Source organism: Hylobates moloch, unplaced genomic scaffold, assembly GCF_009828535.3.
Source record: "Hylobates moloch isolate HMO894 unplaced genomic scaffold, HMol_V3 SCAFFOLD_1, whole genome shotgun sequence".
NCBI lineage: Eukaryota > Metazoa > Chordata > Mammalia > Primates > Hylobatidae > Hylobates > Hylobates moloch.
This window is the reverse complement of record NW_026652276.1, coordinates 64,896,305-64,919,017: the sequence shown is the minus strand read 5'-3', so window position 1 is coordinate 64,919,017 and position 22,713 is coordinate 64,896,305. Positions and strand designations below refer to the sequence as shown.

Below are 22,713 nucleotides of genomic sequence, written 5' to 3'. Positions count from 1 at the left end.
AAGGGCCATGTCTGCCTCATTACGAGGCTGCTGGTTTTTCAGTATGACTGGAATGTAAGGTTTAATTGTGGAGCAGAACAGGCAGCAGGTCTAGGAGCAGAATGGTAAGGGCTACAGGGTAGTTCGAGAGATAATTTGGTCTTTTCATGCCTTTTAAAATGGTTTGAACTTTTATCTAAAAGACTGGATTACCTCTGTAGGTAGTCACTAACTGTATGAATTTAAGGAAGGGACAAACTTATTATAGTAAAGTAAGCAAAGAACTATAAGAGATTGGGCTGGGCGTGGTGGCTCACACCTGTAATCCCAGCACTTTGCAAGGCTGAGGCAGGTGGATCACTTGAGGTCAGGCGTTCAAGACCAGCCTGACCAACATGTCGAAACCCCGTCTCTACTAAAGATACAAAAATTAGTCGGGTGTGGTGGTGCATGCCTGTAATCCCAGCTACTCCGGAGGCTGAAGCACAAGAATCGCTTGAACCCGGGAGGCAGAGATTACAGACTGCAGTGAGCCTAGATTGTGCCACTACACTCCAGCCTGGGTGATGGAGTGAGACTTTGTCTCAAAAAAAAAAAAGAAAAAAGAAATATAAGAAGAGATATGGTTTATTTAAAATTCATGAGACTAAATTACTATAGTTAAATGAGATTTTATTACAAAGTACATGCAACATAGCATACTGATATAAGAGCATGAACCATGAAGTCTATCAGATCTGGATTTCCATCCTGATTCTACTACTTATATTTCCATGACTTTGTATAAGTTAGATAATTTTCAGTGCCCAATGTCCTCAGCCATAAAATGGGAATAATAAAATTATTCATCTTCATAAGTGTGTTATAAGGATTGAGATTATGCTGAACAATTTAGTGTAGTAAATACTATTGTAGCTGCTTATTATTTTGATATCAATGATCTTTACAATTTATGGTCCCTAATCCCCATTTCAGTTTGTGAATGTAGAGTTATTTTAATATAGGCCAGGAGACAGCATGATTGAAATAGTAAATTTATATGAAATCATATTCTTATGTAAAATGTATTTTATCTGCTATTTTGACCTACCTGTGTAATAACTTCCTGCCTTAAATGTGAATCATAAACTTTTCTTGAGCTTTAAAAAAATTTCTTTTACTTCAGTTAAATCATTTGATGACAACCTTGAAAGTATTACTATCCAAAAACCTATTTTCTCCATCCGACTAAGTTCTATACATGATTAACCATATTAAGTTTAATGTGTTTGTCTTGTTTTGTGTTAATGAATTTTTCATAATGATTTTTTTCAACAAATAACTTTCTCCTATTTTAGATGCTATAACATGATCGGTATAATGAAAAATATAGTAAATATTAAAGCATTTGAAATGCTTTCCATTCTGTTTCCATATATGGTATTTACTATATATGGATTTGCTCTTTTATTTGAAAAACAAAGTACGTTTTTGTTTTTTAACCCATGACTCACCCTTTTTTTAGTCTTTGTCTACAATTAAAGAGATGAAATACTCAATGTCAGTTCTTTTGTAAAGTTTCACTAGTTATTCTTTGCTTAAATGAAGATCATCCTTTGGTAGGTTCCTCAGGAAAGGCACATTTATATATCCCCAGAGTTCTGGAATGTTCCAAACTGGTTTTCTGTGGCTGTGATACTTGAAGGACAGCTTGAATGAATACACCTTTTGGTCTTTAATTTCTTTAAGTTTCTTTAAAATGCTGTTTCCACTGTTACTTTGTTTTATATATTATTTTAAAGAAATATGATACCTGTTTAATTTTCTTAGTAGGCTAATTTTCTCTTTTTGCCTGGAGGCCTTGAGAATTTTTTTTCTTTATTGTTAAGTCTAATACTTTTGCAACTTAGAGTTGATAGTTCTGGGTTATTTTGCTTCAGTACCCAGTGGACCCTTTCTATTTGTAGACTCAGGTCTCCTTTTATTTCTGTAAAGTTTTTTTTGGATTGTAGTGTTAAATATTAGGGTTTTTTTTTTTTTCATTGTTTCAGTTTTCATCCTCAGGGACATTGATTATACACATATGTTTGACTTTCTTTGCTAGTCTTCCGTTTCAGTCACTTTTTCTCTGACCCTTTTTCTCTGACTTCTTAATTTTCATTCTCTTGATTATTTTTCTGGTTTTTTTTTTTCAATGCCCTGTATTAAGTTTTAATTTGAATCTATTTTGTATTCTCCTTTGGGTAGTTTATAACATAGCCTTTACTTTTTATGTGCCTTTTTTTGGTTCTGTTTCTTTCCTCAGGTTAGTCAGCTCTTGTTTCATTTCTTGTTGTTGGTTTTTGTTTGTTTGTATTTCTGATTCAAGGTATTTTTTCATATCCCTGTTGCTTGATTGATGATATTTAATTCATGTTGTATTACAGCTTTCTTCAGGATCGTGGCTGGTTTTAGGGTGGAGACTTTTCACCAATAGTAATGTTTTTATTGGCGTTTTCTGACTTTTGTTGTTGTTTTGTTTACAGATCTGATCTGCCTTTTTCTAGTCCTATTTGTTACTTGGAAAGGGCTCCTATTTTGAGAGTGTTCTTTCCTGACACTTCTACCCTCTGCTATGCTCTTTGTTTATAAATGGTGGTGTTTTTAGTGAAGGAAGAATTGGCATGTCTTGTTTCTCTTTGATTTCTATAGGGTCTTTAATTTCTCTTTATTACTTTCTTCTTTCTCTTTACTGGCTTGTCTGCAAGGAGTCCACATACTTTTACGTGTGTACACGTGTACACATCTTGCTTCTCCAAGGCAGCCATTTCTGGTTCCTTCCATTTTCAAACTTCTTCCCATAGCCAAGGCTATGGACTACCAAGTCCTGTATAATATTTTGGCATTATTATTGCACTTTTGTTTTCTGGGAGTAATTTTGGCTGTACTTCCTCCAGTTCCTCTGTTACTCTCTACTTTTTTGTGTGTAGTCTTTTAATAAGACTCCTTTTATTTACTTTTCATCCTTATAAGCTTATAGCAGCTGGAAGGCTACAGGAAATCTGTTGAAATTTTTTCTTTTTATCTCTACTTAGAGGTAATTTGAAAGTTGCAGTGTTTTTTGTTTCCTTGTATGCTGAAGATCTAGGTCCTGTGTGCCTTTGTTTTCCTTGTTGATTTTTATATTTTGGGGAGTTGAAGAAAAGAGAGGGAGAGAAAAGATTCATAATCAAATGCCTGCTGTTCTTAATCCTTAATTCCTGAGAATATGTTTTCAAATTATGAGAGTTACTTTAAGCAAAACTTGCATTTTATATCAAACAGCATTTGAAGCCTTCAGTTTTCTTTGAGAACAAACATATTTGAAAATTATAAAACAGAAAATTCTTAAGTTTATTGACACTTTTTTTTTTTTTAAGCAGAATGGAAAGTGAATGACATACAAGCCTCTCTGATGTCACATTGCCATGGAGTTATTTGGAAACAATTATATAAAGTGAATGTAAAGTACTGGCATAGCATACATATAATTAAGTAATAAATAATTTAAGTAGTTTTATATCACTCTATTAACATAATATTCCCAGAACAAAAGTATCAATAAATACATTAAAACTCTACATAAATGGGCCTTTTGATGCAGTGAATTTGGAATATCTATTTGTGATTGGCTGAGTTTGAACTTAAGTCGGAATGGAAGCTGCCCCTGTCAAACTGCATTTGGGACCTGGATGGATTTTTATCTTACACTGGGACTATGCAGAATTCCTAGCTGGCTTGTTGCACAGACTCACCTTGGTCATTTCGTTAACCTTGCAGTAATGCAATGCCTTGTTTTATACTACTAATTTTTAAAAGTCTCATTTATAGATTTATGGTGAGTTTCACTACTTTAGATTGCCTACAGTATATATATGAAGCAATATACAGAAATTTAAGTCATGATGCCTTCTTACTAGTACCTTAGAATTTTGATGTAGAATGAGAATTTTAAAGTTTGGTAATGTAACAGTATATACATTTAAGAATAAACTTTTTGAATAAGTAATAACTTGTACATTTATAAAATTTGGATATGTAGAAACATGGGAAATTCAAAAGTTGCTCAAGAATGTTATAGGGAAAAATTTGCCTCCTATCCCTGTCTTACAGGCATCTTCCCTGTCCAAAGGCAACACTATTGCTACGTATAACTGATGCAGGATTTTTGCTCCTTAGCTCAGCTAAAATCTTGTTGTATGACTAGGAAAAAATTAGCTATGCAGATACGTTGAAAGGTGAGGAGAGCAGAAGTTATTAAAAGAAAGCTCTCAGCAAAAAAAGAGGTTCTGCCAACAGGCTCCCACCTCACAGATCAAATACCAGGCCACCACATGCACAAGCTGAAGAGCCCAGGCTTCTTCCCCCTGCACAAGACACACATTCCTGGCGACTGCACCCCGCTCTCCCAGTGCACAGGCGGGCCCCCATCTGCTGTGGGCATGCCCAGACAAGGCCTTGGTTAGGTTCCCTCATCTGCACAAAAGCATCTGATGTAAACACTTGTGGAGCAGGTTAGAGATTCTCTGGGACCCTCCCTTATCTGCCTCCTGTATCTACCATAACCATGTATGTATATATTTTTTAAAAAACAAATGGGAGTTTACTACTCTTTGCTCATCACATTTAGAGCCAGTTCATTCTTTTTGACAGCTGCACAATATTCCATTCATTGAATATGCCCTGATGTATTTAACCAAACCCCTGTTGGTTGGCATTTAAGTGGTGTCCAATTTTGTCTTTGGCTTATATTTAGATTACAATGTTGTGATTCAAAGAAATATTCTCAAATGTCTTCATTTCTTAGAACTTAGGAAATATTTCACCAAAAGCTTAGAACTTGGAGTTTGGTTTTGAATAGAAATGTTTTCCTGGTTAAAGTCAGGGTTTATACTCACCTTCTTTAATGAATTTCAATCTTGTGAGTTTTGAGTTTGATCAAGTGGTTATTAAAGTTTTCCATAGTCTGTAGACAGATTAGAGCAAATAGAAGGGATGATTCATGCGTTAGGAATTTCTGCCTGACAAATTTCCAATTTATTTGTAACAAGAACTAACTGTGAACATGAGATGTTAATTCCAAGATACCAGGAATTTCTAAAAGTGTTGAAAAGAGTGGAAAGAATGACAGATAATCTTAGTGATATTGTCAGTATAGTGGAAGGAAATTAGCAAATTAAAGTGATACTACTTGTCTTGGTGAGAAAGAGTAGGTGCGGTAGATAATTCTGTGTTAGTGGGTAAGACAGCATAGTACCAATAGGTAACCTGTCAACCCTTTGTCTCTTCTAACAAAGTTTTGGAAATTCACCTCAAAAAGAAACTGTATCTTTTAGCTATCACCATTCCTTCCTCCAGCTCCCCAGCAATCCTGCCCCAAGCCCTAAGCAACTACTGATCTTCTTTTGATCTCTATAATTTGCCTGTTCTGGAAATTACACAGAAATGGAATTATATAATATGTAATCTTATGACTGGTTTCTTTCACTTACCACATTTTAAAGATTCAACAGTTGTAGTGTGTATCAGTACCTCATTCCTTTTTTTATAACTGAATAATATTCCACCGCATGCATATTCTACATTTTGTTACTCCATTCATTACTGAGATTGTTTCCACATTTTGACTGTTATGAATTGTGCTGCATTAAACATTTATGTACAAACTTTTGTGTGACATATTTTTATTTTGGGGGGGTTTATAGCCTAGGAGTGGAGTTGCTGTCCGTATAAGTCATAACCCTATGTTTCACCATTTGAAGAATAGCCAGACTGTTTTCTAGCATGGCTGCACCATTTTACATTCCCACAAGCAGTAAATGATGGTCCCATTTTCTCTAAGTTGTGTAATTTATTGCTATACAGTTGTTCATAGTGTTCCTTTATAATCCTTTTTATTTTTGTAAGATTACTAGTGATATCCCCTATTTTATTTCCAATTCTAGTGATTTGTGTCCTCTCTCTTTTTTTCTCGGTCATTTTAGCTAAAGATTTGTTAATTTTATTGACCTTTTTGGAGAACTACCTTTTGGTTTCATTGATTATTTTTTATTGATTTTCTATCCTTGATCTCATTAATTTCACTTCTAATCTCTAATAATTCCTTCTGTCTGCTTGTGTTAGATGTAGTTTGCTCTTCTTTTTCTAGTAGCTTAAGGTAGAAGGTTAGGCTATTTGAGATTTAAAAATATATATACAGACATTTACCATCACAATTTCTCTCTAGGTATTGCTTTACCTTATCTGATAAGTTTTGGTATATTGTGTCTTCCTTTCCATTCTTCTCAAACTGTTTTCCAATTTCCCTGTTGATTTCTTCTTTGACTTGTTGATTATTTAGTAGTGTATTGTTTAATTTTCACATATTAGTTAGCTTTCCAATTTCTTTCTTATCAGTTTCTTATTTCATTCCATTATGGCTTGAGAACATTGTATTATTTCAGTCTTTGGAAATTTGTTCAAGTTTATTTTATGACCTCGCTAGCATGTAGTCTATCCTGGAGAATGTTCTGTGAGCACTTGAAATAAATGTATATTCTTCCGTTGTTGGGTGGAGTGTTCTATTCTGTTAGGTCTAATTGGTTTATAGTGTACAAGTCTTATTGCCTTCTTGGTCTTGTGCCTAGTTGTTGTGTCGATTATAAAAAGTGAGGCATTGAAGTCTCCAACTGTTATTGTTGAATTATCTATTTCTCCCTTCGTTTCTGTCAGTTTTTGCTTCATAATTTTTGTACCTTGTTATTAGGTGCATTCTGTTTATATTTGTTGTTTTGTCTTCCTGATGGCTTATCATTATAAAATGTCCTTTATAGCTAGTAATAATTTGTTTCAGTCTGTTTTGTATGCTATTAGTATATAGTCACTCTAGCTTTCTTGTGGTTGCTGTTTGCATTATATATATTTTTTTCTTTCGATCTAGTCGTATCTCTGAATTTAAAGTGTAGATTCTGTATATAGCAAATAGTTGGATCTTTTTAAAAAAACAGTCTCACTATCTTTGTCTTTTCTTCTGGTTGTTTAGCCCATTCACATTTAATGTTATTATTGGTATGGTCGGATTTATGTCTACCTTTTTTTTCCCCCCTTTGTGGGTCTCATGTCTTTTTGTTTCTGTAGTTTGTGATTATTGCTTTCTTTTGCCTTAAGTGAGTATTTTCTAATGTAGCATTTTAATTTCCTTAGTGATTTTTTTCAGTATACTTGTTTGAGTTACCTCCTTAGTAACCTCTATAAATGTTACAAACCAACAATACATTGCTAACATTACCACTATATGTAATTGGCTTTCAAAGAAGCTGAAAGAAGAAAGGCGAGCAAGTACAGGTTGAGCATCCAAACATGAAAATCCAAAATCCAAAATGCTCCAAAATTTGGGACTTTTTGAGCACTGACTTGACACTCAAAGGAAATGCTCAGTGGAGCATTTTGGATTTTGGATTTTTGGATTTGGGATGCTCAACTGGTAAGTATAATGCATATATTCCAAAATTCAAAAAATCCCAAATTGAAAACACGTCTGGCCCTAATCATTTCAGATAAGGGATATTCAACATTTCTAGACATAGAACTTTTTTTGTATTACCCATTTTGTTTATCCTTTCTGCTTCTCTTCATTTGTTCCTGTGGGTTTACATTACCATCTGTAATCGTATCCTTAGCCCAACAGAGCTTTACTTTCACTCGCTTCTTTTGTGCTAGTATTGGCACATATATCACATTTGTATATGTTACAGATCCAAAAATACATCATATATGTATTGCTTTATACCAATGCTTTTTAAATCAGATGTGAGAAGAAAAGAGAAGCAATATGCATTAATACTATCTTTTGTAATTACATAAAATAGAAGAAGACTCAAAAGTGCTCTTTTTTGTATATATTAATTTGAATTACCTTTTGGGGTCACCTGCTTTTAGTTTGAAGAACTTCCTTTAGTATTTATTGTAAGCCTGGTTTTCCTGCAACGAAGTCCTCTCAGCTTTTATCTGGGAATGTCTTTATTTTGTTTTCATTTTTGAAAGATAACTGCTGGATGTAGGATTCCTGGTTGACACATTTTTCCCCCTTTCAGCATTTTGAATATATTATCCCACCACTGTCTGACTTTCATTGTTTCTGCTAAGTCAGCTGTTAACTTTATGAGTTTTCTCTTGTGATTGATGAGTCATTTTTCTCTTGCTGTTTTCAAGATTTTTCTCTTGCCTTTGACTTTTAGCATTCCTACTATGATGTGTCTGTTTGTGGATATCTTTGTGTTGCTCCTATTTGAAATTTGTTGAGCTCCCTTGATGTATAGGTTATTGATTTTTAATAAATTTAGGAAGTTTTCAGCCATTCTTTCTTTGAATAATTTTTTCTGCTCCTTTCTCTGTTTTTCTTCCAGTACTCCCATTACACGTAAATTGGGGTGCTTAATGGTTTCCTGCATTTCTCTGAGGCACCATCCATTGTTCTCTCTGTTCTTCATATTGCATAATCTCTATACATCTATCTTCAAGTTTGATATTCATTCTTTTGCCAGAGACCATCTGTTGTTAAGCCTTTCTAGTGAATTGTTCATTTCAGTTATTTTGCTTTTCAACTCCAGAATTTCCATTTGATTCTTCTTAATAGTTTATCTTCATTTATAATCTTTAATGATGTGACATTGTCATCAGAATAATCCAGAATAATCCAATCAAATTCAGACAGTTTAGAAGGGGTAGTTCTGGAGGTTAGTGTTTGAGATTTTTAGGGCGAGCACAAGAGGGGTCCTCCCCATTGTCTCCCAGGCAAACTAGATGGCCTACATTTTAGGCTATATCTCTAGTGAATCTACTTGTGGCTTCCCAATTACCTTTTTACCACATCATTCACTGTTTTTGAGAATGTCCTTGGACTTGGACTTCACCATGCTCTGTTGCAAATAAAGTCATTTCCATTGGAAAGAGATTAGGAGCTATCTGTCTTATGGCCTGTTTCTCTCCCCAGAGAGAATCTCTGAACCATGGCTCAGGAGTTAGGGGTGGGGACAATGGCATGTTTCCATGTGAGTAACACCTCTGCTTTAGGAGCTGAATGCTGGGAGAAAGTCGGGAAGGAAATTATGTTATCTAGGTTTGCTTCTCCTGGCAAGAAACCAGCCCTTTATGAGCCAGGACAAGGGGATTGGGACCCCAGTTTTAGTGTGCTACACTCAAGGTAGAGCTTTTGTCCCACAGTTGGGGCCCGGAGCTACAGGGGAGCACTACCTCCCAGCTGCACTCACCTAGAACTTAGCCTTGGGAAAAGGTAGCTGGGGTCAGGATATTATATGGAATAGGATCAAAATTTTTTCTGAAATTAAGAAAGTCTTTAGATATATATTCAAGAGAAAGGAAAATATGTGTCCACATAAAAACTTGTACATGTATGTTCATTGCAGCATTATTAATAGTAGCCAAAAAGTAGAATCCTATATGTTCATCAACTGATGAGCAGATAAACAAAATGAGTTATACTATACAATGGAATAATATTTGGGAATTAAAAAGTAATGGAATGTTAATACATGCTATAGCATGGATGAACCTTGAAAACATTTTGGTAAGCGAAATAAGCCAGTCACAAGGCCAGATATTACGAGTTCCTTTTACATGAAATGTCCAGAATAGGCAAGTCTGTATAGACAGAAAATAGATTTGTGGTTGCCTATGGCTAGGGGGTGGGAGTGGAAATGGAGAGGGTTTGTTTAGTGGATATGGTTTCTTTTTTGGGATGATGAAAATGTTCTAAACTTAGATTGTAATGACAGTTGCACATGTCTGTGAATATAACGCAAAACATTGTATTTTGGGGCCGGGCGCAATGGCTCATGCCTATAATCCCAGCACTTTGGGAGGCCAAGGTGGGTAGATCACCTGAGGTCGGGAGTTCGAGACCAGCCTGACCAACATGGAGAAACCCCGTCTCTACTAAAAATATAATTAGCCAGGCATGGTGGCGCATGTCTGTGATCCCAGCTACTTGGGAGGCTGAGGCAGGAGAATTTACTTGAACCCAGGAGGCAGAGGTTATGGTGAGCTGAGATCGTGCCATTGCACTCCAGCCTGGGCAACAAGAGCGAAACTCCATCTCAAAAATTTAAAAAAATACCATTTAACCCAGGCATCCCATTACTGGGTATATACCCAAAGGATTATAAATCGTGCTGCTATAAAGACACATGCACACGTATGTTTAGTGTAGCGCTATTCACAATAGCAAAGACTTGGAACCAACCCAAATGTCCATCAGTGATAGACTGGATTAAGAAAATGTGGCACATATACACCATGGAATACTATGCAGCCATTAAAAAGGATGAGTTCATGTCCTTTGTAGGGACATGGATGAAGCTAGAAACCATCATTCTCAGCAAACTATCTCAAGGACAAAAAACCAAACACCGCATGTTCTCACTCATAGGTGGGAGTTGAACAATGAGAACACTTGGACACAGGAAGGGGAACATCACACACCAGGGCCTGTTGTGGCGAGGGGAAGTGGGGAGGGATAGCATTAGGAGATATACCTAATGTAAATGACGAGTTAATGGGTGCAGCCCACCAACATGGCACATGTATACATATATAACAAACCTGCACATTGTGCACATGTACCCTAGAACTTAAAGTATAATAAAAATATATATAAATAAAAAAATTAAAAAATAAATTGTATTTTGCACTTTGAGTGAATTTTGTAGTCTGTAAATTATGTCTCAGTAAAGATGCTAAAACAAAAGAGAACGTTTAGTCACTTTTGTTATCTTTTAAATTTTGTAAGGCATATCTATTTTGTATTAAAATATTTATCAAGCCAAATTTGCAGAGCTTTTATGATCATACAAGTCACAAGTTATTTTATAACCTCAGTAGGAAATCATGTGTATATGTGGTGAATATATTGTGATCTAATGTAATTTGCTTTTCATAGACTTGTCATAGTTTTTAATCTTGTGTTATATATTGACAAGTTGTTTTAATTATATTGTAAACTTATTGGAAGCTTTGGTTTTTGCGAAACTTTTAAATTTCTTGTGTTATGAAGATCTGCAGTTTCAAGGATTTCTCCCTTCTTTACTCTTTTGTTAAAATAATGCTCAGAAAATTTACTAATAAAGTTATTAATTTCTAACATTTGTACATCAGAAACCATTTGAAAAGGTTGGCTTTGTGAATATAATAGTTTAACTTGTTTTTTCCTCTCTAATTAGTCCCGCTTATAATAAAGAAAAGAGCATTTCTTTTTTTAATCTTTTTTTACTTTTTGTTTCGTTTTGTTTTTTCATTTTTTAATTTGTGTGTGTGTTTATATTTTTTCTTTTTAAAGAGCATTTCTTTTATTGGTGGTCATCTTATGTTAGGTATTTATAATTACTACTTTGTCTCCATCTGGTATTTTTTGTTCCTTAAAAGGGCATCTCAGTAATGCCTTTATCTTTTCTTTCTATTAATTCTTAGGAAAAAAAGCAAGATAATATTTCCTCAGATTTCTTCTATCATCTTAGATTCTCATTGAAGGTTAGGGTTTTTTTGCCCAATAAATTGTTTTTAAGACTAAAAATAAGCACAAATATCAAAATACACTTTTGTCTGAATACATGAGACATAAGAACCCATTGTTTTTCAATTTTTTTATTTTAATAAGTTGTAATACTTTAAAAACCATTTAAAAGTAACCTTCTTGGATAAAGTTTACTTTAAAATGTTGAAAAATATTTGTACATGACTAAGTAAAGCATATTCCTAAAGCTTTTTCGAAAAATTATAAAATTTGCTTAATTTTATAATTTTTTCTAGAATGACTTGAGTAGCCATTATTCCCCAGGTAGACTTGATAAATTTAAATATGCATAATAAATTGAATTAATAGATTAAATAGATTGAAATATGATTTAGAAAATTGTCATGTGATGTACTGGATTATTCCCCCTTCTTTTTTTCAGGAACTCTTGGTGTAATAACAGAAGCTACAATAAAAATCAGACCAGTCCCTGAATACCAAAAGTATGGCTCAGTAGCTTTCCCTAATTTTGAACAAGGAGTAGCCTGTTTAAGAGAAATTGCAAAACAGGTAAAAGAAAAAAAATATATATATACATATATATGTTTATGTATTTATATTTTTCAAATTCTACTACATAGTTGATTGTGATATGTTACAACTAATCTTCATATTTAGTTGTATTATATTTGTGGTTTTTACCCACTTCTATATGAAAAGGTAGTGTTGTACAGTCATCCTTTAAGTGCAGTTACTATTTCTTTGAGTAAGTATATTGCTATCAAACCTATTTCTTGGTCTAGATGGCTATATGATTGTAAGCCAAGGTGAGATACGTACTTTGGTAGCTTCAGATGACTTTGCCTTTTATTGACTATTATGTGTCTTAAGTTATTTTTGGGTAAGATATTTTATGATTAATTGAAGTGATATTTAATTTAAATTGAGACATTTATTGAAATTAAAAGTAATGGCTAAATATCAAAGACCCCAAAATTTAAATATAGGTAATTCAACTTCATCAATTCATAGAATGTGCTGCTACTAGGCTATACTTTGTTTTATAATATTATCTAAGCTATAGCTTAAATTAAGGAATATAGTATGTATAATAAGCTAAAAAGAATTTTTATTTTCTCCTCTCCTTAAAAAATATATTATTAAGTTTTTTTAAGACAAGATAATGCTAAGTAATTTTATTTATGTATTTAGTTCTGTCAGTATGGAAATTTCTACATCTCTCTCGGCGTTTGGTTTATTGTTTAAACTACAACTCTTTATGAATAATTCTTAATTCAACTTTTCCCAGCAGAGAGGAAGTCAAGGGAATGTTGACAAGGCAAAAGGAACTCTAGCCTCTCTTTTTTTTTCTTTCTTCAAACTCCTGAAATTTTAATACTTCCTATCAGCTATACCCAAGTAGAATCTTGAGGACAAGGGAGTTTTTGATGTGACCCATATAGGTCAGCTTCCTAATATCCAGAGCAGTGTGGAGGAAGAATCTGTTGAGGCAAAGGAATCATATCGAGCAAGTAGTCTATGTTTATCTTGGAATTTGTAAGGTACAGAAATGGAAAATGATAAAGAGTCTCTCATTTTCCCATCATCTCAAGACAACCACTATTAATGCTTTAAAGAACTTTAAAATGAGAAAAAATATATACATTATTTACTCACATATATATCATTCCCAGTGCTGTTTATTCCATACACTCATAAACTTTTACTTTCTAAGACACTCATTCTGTCTGGCAGTTTCCCACTTTCATGAAGTACAGCTATATGACCACCTAATTCACCAGCTGATGTGATAATTTTTGTAATTTTCAAGTAGCTTCACTTACTTGTCAGTTAGATTGTTAGTATAGGTCCTTTGATCTTGATTGCTAGACTACTCCTGGGTAGGGAGAGGATTCAAAAGGAAGTGTGGTCCTAGAATAAGCATTCTTGGACTTGTGGCAAGTTACTTTGGTAGTGGTAAGGCAGAAGTGATTAGTAACAGTTGAAATCCTTACATTAGAGGCCCTAATTCACTAGAACTTTGGGGATATGATATTATGGTTAGGGAGCTAGAGTGTGTAGTATTAACACCATGTTTGCTAAAATGACGAGGTGGCAATAATATTTAAAACAATAAAGGATTATTAAGTAGAGGAGGATTGGAGATAAGTTTTTAGAGTAAATAGTATTTGTTATACTAAAGTAACATCTGAGCACTGAGTGGTGACATTCCCGTGTGTTCTGGTACTTGTTTCTAAAATATTCCATAATTCAAAGGCAGAGGAAAGGAGTTTCAAATTGAGATACCCTAGATATTAAGAAGTAAAAGAACTTGCAGAGCCTTATGGTTTTGCCTATGAATTAATACATGAAAGAACAGGAAGCTAGGGTGTTTTTTTTGTTTTTTTGTTTTTTTAATGACCAGAAGTTCACTAATTGAAAAATAAAACAAAGATATTCCTATATATATTTTCATTAATTTCAGACTGTTCTTAATGAGCAGCTTTTAAAATTTCAAGTGTTTTCATTTTGTATTATGACTTATCTTTGTGTAATGATTTTGGATTACAGTCACTGGGTGGACATCCTAAGAATTTTTAAAAATGAATAAAAGGACAAGTTTTACTGATTTGTGTAAGGATGAAGGAAAATTCCATCCCCTGCTTGTCTTAAATAGTTTTATTTTCCTTCTGTCTTTGTTGAGCTTCACTATTCCCCCCCCACAAAAAGTGTGTTTTTTTGTTTGTTTTTTAAGATGGAATCCCACTCTGTCTCCCACGCTGGAGTGCAATGGCGCGATCTCGGTGCACTGCAACCTCTGACTCCTGGATTCAAGCAATTCTCTTGCCTCAGCCTCCCGAGTAGCTGGGATTATAGGCGACCACCACCATGCCTGGCAAATTTTTTTGTATTTTTAGTAGAGATGGGGTTTTGCCATGTTGGCCAGGCTCGTCTCGAACCCCTGACCTCAGGTGATCTGCCCGCCCCAGCCTCCCAAATTGCTGGGATTACAGTCATGAGCCACCGTGCCCAGCCACAAAAAGTGTTATTAAAGAATTGTACTTCATATCATTTCTTGTTCAAGTCTTGAATGACATAATTCTAATTCACCATTATTGCCTCTAATTTTATGAAAAAAAATATGAATGCCAAATTAGATTTTTCCTTTTTGAGACAGGGTCTCACTTTGTCGTCCAGGCTGGAGTGCAGTGGCATGATCACAGCTCAACGCAGCCTCTCAATCTCCTGGACTCAGGTGATCCTACCACCTCAGCTTCCTGAATAGCTGGGACCATGGGCACACACCACTATACCTGGCTAATTTTTTTTTTTTTTAACTTTTGTAGAGATGGGATCTCTGTGTTCCCCAGGCTGGTCTTGAACTCCTGGACTCAAGCGATCCTCCAGTTTAGGCCCCCCAAAGTGTAGAGATTGCTGGCATGAGCCACCATGCCCAGCCCCAAATTAGATTTTTTTAAAAATTACAGAAGTTATAAAAGTAGTTTGGATTTGTATTCATTTTCAACAAAATATCTCAGAGAGGTCATGTTCAGTCTGTACTGACCAACTCTGCCCCTTTAATAATATCTCCCCTGTACAGGACACAGATTTAGTACACTCATAAATCTTTTGATTGGATGTGTGCATATTTTATGTTTTCTTGATGCTCCATCTACTTTTCCACACTGCAAATACTTACATGTAAATCTATCTTAAATTTCATTAATAAGAAGTGATGTACAAATGTATCAAAATTCCAAGTTTATAATTTCATTACAATGGAAATGTTGATTTCCAACATTTCCAACATAAATAGTTGGTGTAATCTGATACAGTTTTTATTACAATTCGATATGCCCCTGATAGAAAGTGACACAGAAGACCTACTTGTGCTATTGAAAAGCAAGTATGGAATTTTCCTTCATCCTTGCAGAAATCAGTGCAACTTGTCCTTTTACTCATTTAAAAAAATTCTTAGGATGTTCACCCAATGACTATAATCTAAATTCACTACACAAAACTATAGTGAGCCAGGCGCAGTGGCTCACATCTGTAATCCCAGCACTTTGAGAGGCTGAGGCAGGCAGATCACTTGAGCCCAGGAGTTTGAGACCAGTCTGGGCAACATGGCGAAACCCCGTCTCAATAAAAAATACAAAAATTAGCTGGGCATGGCGGCATGCGCCTGTAGTCCTAGCTACTCTGGAGGCTGAGGTGAGAGGATCCATTGAGCCCAGGAGGTCAAGGCTGCTGTGAGTCGTGATCGTGCCACTGTACTTCAGCCTGGGCAACAGAGCAAGACTCTGTCTCAAAAAACAAACAAAAAAAACTGTATTAGCTATATATCTTGGAACAAAATAAAGATAATGATTGATAGTGCTACCATGTGGTTAAAAAAGCAGGTCATAAAGAAAGGTCCTTTCTAGTCTATAGCTTGACAATTTGGTTCTATGTACTTAGTAATTGACAGTTTTTAGAAATATAAATATTATGGCCTAGGAAGTTTGTCTTACTTGAAACTGATTTTAAAAGTCCAGATAGATAATATTCTATTCTCGAGCATTGCTCTTAATAATGGAGCAATTGCTAAGAGTAGTTACTGGGATTTGGACATCTAAAAATTTTGGAAACCTACATATTTTACTTCTATTATAATGCACATGGAGAGAGGCATTAATGTTTATCTTACCTGGAAATGGATAAAAGGTTTTATAATGGTTTAGGGAAAGTTGTATATTAGTTTGTAGAACATACAAGTCTCATATGTCAAGAGTGGTACAGTATTTGCTGCCTTCCTTTGTAATAGTGTTTTCAGGCAGAAAAATTGAAAAAATCAGGTTTTGGCACTAGTCATTGTTCAATTTGGGATTTGGAATTTCAGTTGATAGCAGGGGAATTAAGAGCCATTAAAGTAGATGGTACATGGCTTATGATTGTGCCAAATTCTTGATTGAATAATGAATTGGTTGCTTGTAATTCTTCACTGTCATTTTATAGCACTTCCATCTTTGCTATGTTTTCAGATTCAAGTTGCTTTTGAAATGGGAAACTGTAATTTTGGATAAATATCTTTTGGGAAAGAACATACATGACTGTTCACAAATAGCAAAGTGGGCTATATGTATATTTTTATTACTATTCTTACTGAAGGAAATAAATTAAGCAACCTTATACTGGCAGCAGAAGGATGTCTACTAAAGTCTCTCATCCGATCTTTGTCCATATGAGGAAGTATCCTCTTTCAATACTTCACTGCCTTGTGAGAAGCTAGAAAGGAGGATTTAGTGGAAGATTAATGTGATTCTTTCTCATAAGTGGCAGTCCAGTATAATCTCCTACTTTATTCAGTAGATGGGTAAATGATTTTTAAGACTTTCTCAGAAAATACATTTCCTACTGTAGCCTCTCAAGAGGAGGAAAATAATGTTTTTTAATCAGCATATCAGTGTTAGATATAACGTTTTATTATTCTCTAAAAGAGATAAATAAAATTGTTAGTTTGGAAATGACGATGTCTTTACAAGGTTAAAAGGAAAACCGAGTGTTAAAACAAGCTCAGAAGCAATTTCTGAAGTTCGGGTTTTTTTGTTTGTTTTCAATAAAAACTTAGGAGTTGTGCCCTGTGGTATTTTGAGAGGAGCATTTGTTCCAACAAGAGGAAAAACTGTATTTGGTATTGATTAGTACTCATTCCTCTCAAAACTCTTCTCAGTAAAACCTAGTTTCTTCGAACTAGGTTTTTAGAATTATAGATGAAAATGCAGCTTTTCTTCCCACTACTTTTTGACAGAGGGTAATTTTCCTTCCTTCTATCACTTTTATTTTAAACAATTTTAAACTGATAAAGGTTTGGGGTTTTTTGTTTGTTTTAGTGATTTTAGATTATAATTTGGGAAGACATGAATTTTACGAATTGTTCTGTTTTCAACTTAATTTATCTTGGAGGAGTTCAAATAAATTGGAAGGAGTCAGGTTTAGCACTTACCTTATAAAACACTTAAAACTTCTTTTTATTCAACAGTAATTCTTGGGAGTATTTATTACATAGAGAAACTGAAATTATTTTAAATCATTTTTTGTGTGTCATGCTTTTCTTTCTCTGAAGCAGAGAGAATAACCCTAGTCAAATGTTTGGTTAATTGGATCATTTACTGTTTGATCCAGCAAAATTAAGACAGTTATGAGACATGTTCTCTACCAGAAGCTACTCAGAACAAGTTATCATACCTTTACTAAACTGAAAAACTATAAAGTTATAATTAGGAGACTGGCATTATCTTTTGGTCTTTTCCTTAATATAAGTGGAGGGCAATATTCACTCCCTATTATGTATTATTTTTTTCTTTAAAACCAAGCAACAATTGACTTGTCAAAATAAAAAGTTCTGACTGTTTATCATACGGACTCCTAGCTGTAAGTCAGTATGTCATCTCTAAGATGACCAACCGGTAATAACTGTAGCCTTAAATACTCTATCGTTTCATCTGTGATACCAACTCTGACTTATTAGTTAGAAGAAGAATTTGTCTACATTTTAAGTTTTTATATCCAGAAATTCACATTTAACAAATTATCTTTTTTTACATAGCCTTTTTTGAACTTTTTTTTTTTTTTTTTTTTTTTTTGAGACGGATTCTCGCCCTGTCACCCAGACTGGAGTGCAGTGGTGCCATCTCGGCTCACTGCAAGCTCCACCTCCCAGGTTTATGCCATTCTCCTGCCTCAGCCTCCTGAGTAGCTGGGACTACAGGCGCCCGCCACCAGGCCCTGCTAATTTTGTTTTTGTATTTTTAATAGAGACAGGGTTTCACCGTGTTAGCCAGGATGATCTCGATTTCCTGACCTTGTGATCCACCTGCCTAGGCCTCCCAAAGTGCTGGGATTTGAACTTTCAAATTAATCAATTTTGTTGTGTGCCTTATTTGAGGTAGTGTGCTCTTAGCTTGATAACCAACATAATGCAATGGATAGTATGCAGTTAGATGTGGTGAGGATGTTGCATATTATGATAATTTTTTGTGCCCAAATTTTTGTATGGCACATGGAGTTTAGTATTGAAGCATTTGCTTCTGATACAACATGAGATTGATAGACTATTTCCAATGTAGTCTCTAGGCTCAAGAATTTGGGCTGTTCTAGAGTCTACATAGGATGTGGATTTACCCTTTGAGGAAACAAATGTTTTCAATCAAGTATAATTAATTCCTTAGCCATGGACCAGAGTTACGTGGCTGCCATTCAATGCTTATACTTTTATAGTTTATGCTTATGACATTACATTAGCAGAAACCCCTCAGACATGTGAAATATATGTTAATACTGAATTTATTTTGCTGGTAACTAGTCTTTTAAGAGGTACCTTCTCAAATATGTCTCATCTGAATTGCAAGTTCTGATTTTTTCTGTGACAAGTAAGACCTATGACTTAGTTTTAGAAAAACCAGTTTTGCAGAAATATTTTGATGTTAAAGGATCCCCACTGCCCAGGCTGGATCATGGCACGACCTCACTGCAACCCTCTGGTTCACCCACTCTTCACCTCTGATCTCGTGATCCACCCGCCTCAGCCTCCCAAAGTGCTGGGATTACAGGCATGAGCCACCGTGCCTGGCTGAGGAAATGTTTTTAAATAAAATGATAGGATTGAGAAATATGTTGCTTTTTAAGTTAGTGCAGAGAGTACTAAGTAAATAAGACTAATCAGAGTAGTTTTTACTTTTCAGATTATGCAGTCAAGTAAATTCCCGGTTGTAGCATCCCTAAAGGGAAGAAATTGCCAGCAATTTGACTAAGTCAGTCTTGTATCCATGTTGTGAGGTCATCGTGGTTATTTATTTCAGTATTAAAGTACAAAAAGTATACTGATATTTCTGTATTAGTCCATATCAGGTTTCATATAGTTTCAGACTATTAAGTATAAAATATACTTAGGTACAAGTTTGATGATTTGAGAGATTCTAGTAAGGGTACATTTATCATAGCAGGAAAGAAATCAATTATTTCATTAACTCAGTTTTAGTAAGCAATTTCTGTCTAAGTGTTCTTGAATTCCCTGAATTTATCATTAACCCATCATTAAAATTTGTAAAAATATTCCCTCTCAGGTTAGTTTTGATCACTTACCAGCAGGGGTCACTTTAACTCAAGGACCTTTTTCCCTCCTTTACAAAATCTGTGGAATACTCTCAGCCCTGCATTAGTGAATAACATGGGAGTGAATTTAGAGCTCAAATTCTCAGAACTTGTGCTGTCTCTAACTTTTAAAGGCAATCTTTTGGGGTTTTTTTAAACCTACCAAATTAGTTTTAAAGCAGTGGAAACACAACCTAATCTTAACTGTATGTATAGTAACTCAAATTGAATGTTGTTTTTTAAGAATAGTAACATTATTTTGCTCTATTGATTATAGAACCTTCCATTTAACTAACTGTACTGGTAACTTTTAATTATTTCGAATTGTAAGAAACGTTTTCAGCTTTGTATATTTAGAATGATGTACAATGATTTACAAATATCAATTACCAGGAGATCATAAACCAACCTAGATGTTATTTTTAAGTGCTTTACTTATATAAGCATTTAGTTATGACAATAACTGAAAAACTCTACTGACTTTTTAAAAGTCTGGTACTATTGAAGTATGAAACTTTAAAACTGTTGGTTTGAATTGGATAATTTCAAAGAAGTCCATGTTAAAATAATTTTAATATCTAAAATTAAAAAAATTTCTTTAGCTTATTAGTTCTTTTTTGATAGTGTTTGTCTGTTACCATCTACTATGCCTCCTTGATACTAATAGGAATATTGGATGGAGCTAGCTTATGTGACTTGATTATCAACTTAAAAACACACTCATTGTAATTGAATATTAGTTGCTATATGATACAGCAGTTGCCCTGGAGCTTTCTTGCCTTTTTTCCAGCTTTTTAATTTGAAAATTTTAAGCATACAGAAAATTTGAAAGACTGGTACAGTGATCACCTGTCTATCCACTTCATATATTCAACAATAATTAACTTTTTGCTCTGTTTAACATGTACGTGTGTATGTTTTTTGGACCATTTGAAATTAAGTTGCACTTTTTTTTTTTTTTTTAAGACAGAGTTTCACTCTTGTTGCCCAGGCTGGAGTGCAATGGTGCAATCTCGGCTCACTGCAACCTCCGCCTCCCAGGTTCAAGTGATTATCCTGCCTCAGCCTCCCAAGTAGCTGGGATTACAGGCATGCATCACCACGGCTGGCTAATACTGTATTTTTGGTAGAGATGGGATTTCACCATGTTGGTCAGGCTGGTCTCGAACTCCTGACCTCTGCTGATCCACCGCCTCAGCCTCCCAAAATGCTGAGATTATAGATGTGAGCCGCCACACCTAGCCTAGGTTGCAGACTTTACAGTACTTAACCTAAATACATCAGCACCATCTCCTAAAGACAGAAGAATAGTGTTCTTCTTTATAACTACAATACCATTATCATGTCTAAGAAAATCAGTAGTAATTTTTTTTTTTTTTTTTTGAGACAGAGTCTCGCTCTGTTGCCCAGCAGGCTGGAGTGCAGTGGTTCACTGCAGCCTCTGCCTGCTGGGTTCAAGCAATTCCCCTGTCTCAGCGTCCTGAGTAGCTGGGACTACAGGTGTGTGCCACCACGTCTGACTAATTTCTTTTTCTTTTTTTTTTTTTTTGTATTTTTAGTAGAGATGGGGTTTCACCATGTTGGCCAGGCTGGTCTTGAACTCCTGACCTCGGGCAGTCTGCCTCCCTTGGCTTCCCAAAGTGCTGGGATTACAGATGTGAGCCACTGCCCCTGGCCAATCAACAGTAATTTGTTAATGCCATCTAATATTCATTATATAAGATTATTCCAGTTATCTCCAAGATATGTTTTATGAATAGTGTTTGCAAACCAAGATTTAATCAAGACCTGCATATTTTAATTGTTTTAAAGATTAAATACCCATAGAAATTTACTATACTAAATGTAATATACTTTCCTTTCCCTCCTTTTTTTGTTTTGTTTTGTTTTGTTTTTGAGACAAGGTCTGGCACTGTTGCCCAGGCTGGAGTGCAGTGGTGCAATCTTCGCTCACTGCAAACTCTGCTTCCCAGGTTCAAGTGATTCTCATGCCTCAGCCTCCCAAGTAGCTGGGATTATAGGTGTATACCACCACGCCCAGTTAATTTTTGTATTTTTAGTAGAGACAAGGTTTCGTCATGTTGGCCAGGCTGGTCTTGAACTCCTGTCCTGAAGTGATTTGCCTACCTCAGCCTCACAAAGTGCTAGGATTGCAAGTGTGAGCCACTGCGCCCATCCCCTCACATTTTCTGATATATGTGTACTTATGTGAATTGTTTTCATTAATAATACTTGCCATTGATAAAGGTGCGGTAGAATGTGGTTGATAGCGGGAGATGGAATTTCCAAGTTGCTGATAGGAACTTAAAATGTTTTTGTTATGAATGACAGAGTGGCTGTTACTCTCTCATATTTTACTTATGCGCTTAAGCCAGAATATATAAATATATATGTTATATGTATATTCTACTTATGAAGAAAAGAAATTTGGTCTAATCAGGCTTCGTATATGTTATTAGAAGTCATTGTGCCCATTTTATTAAAAACATTTCAGGTTTGTAAATGTGAAGAAAACTGATTTTCCTTTAGTATTTTTGGAAACTGGTAACGTTTTGAGAAGTATCAACCCAACTACAAAGATATGCCAATATTTGAAATTACTCAGGTTGTACATTTCTTTAACATTTTTAAACTACTATACATTTAATAAGACTACAAAATAGAAAATAAGATAGTTTTAATGTAATTTTTGTTTGGAATATGACTTTAAAGCTGTGTGTTTGTGTTTTAAGTGATGTTTGGAGGCTGTGTGGTTTGCCTGGAATAGTGCTCATCTAAAAGTCAGAATGTCTTCATCTTCTACCTTTACTGTGGATAAAATACAGTATAGTTCATAAAATGGCATAATACTTGAGGCACTGGATTTTAGTTTTAGAAATGTCTTTGTTCTAAAATAATCCACTTTGGGATCTGGTATTTCTTTTAGGATATTCTCATATGTCTTTGCCAGACATTAGGCAGCTTTTTCTGCTGATAAATTTAAAATCTGGTAACTTATGTTTGTATTTATTTATATCTGTAGATTTCTTCTCTCCAAATATTTTATAGAAGTCATTGATATTTGTCTTCATAAAAATATATGAAAAGTTAACTTTTTT

At 34.7% G+C, this 22,713-nt stretch overlaps 1 protein-coding gene across 7 annotated transcripts in view; it reads left to right on the top strand.

Annotated features, from left to right (window-relative positions):
* The window catches only part of AGPS (alkylglycerone phosphate synthase), a 148,220-nt gene that overhangs the window by 79,444 nt on the left and 46,063 nt on the right, over nt 1-22,713 (top strand). For all 7 annotated transcript variants that reach the window (XM_032755298.2, XM_032755299.2, XM_058440831.1 and 4 more), the window contains exon 11: nt 11,925-12,052. In XM_032755298.2, coding sequence (XP_032611189.2) covers nt 11,925-12,052 — 128 coding nt within the window. The remainder of the gene's footprint in view (nt 1-11,924; nt 12,053-22,713) is intronic.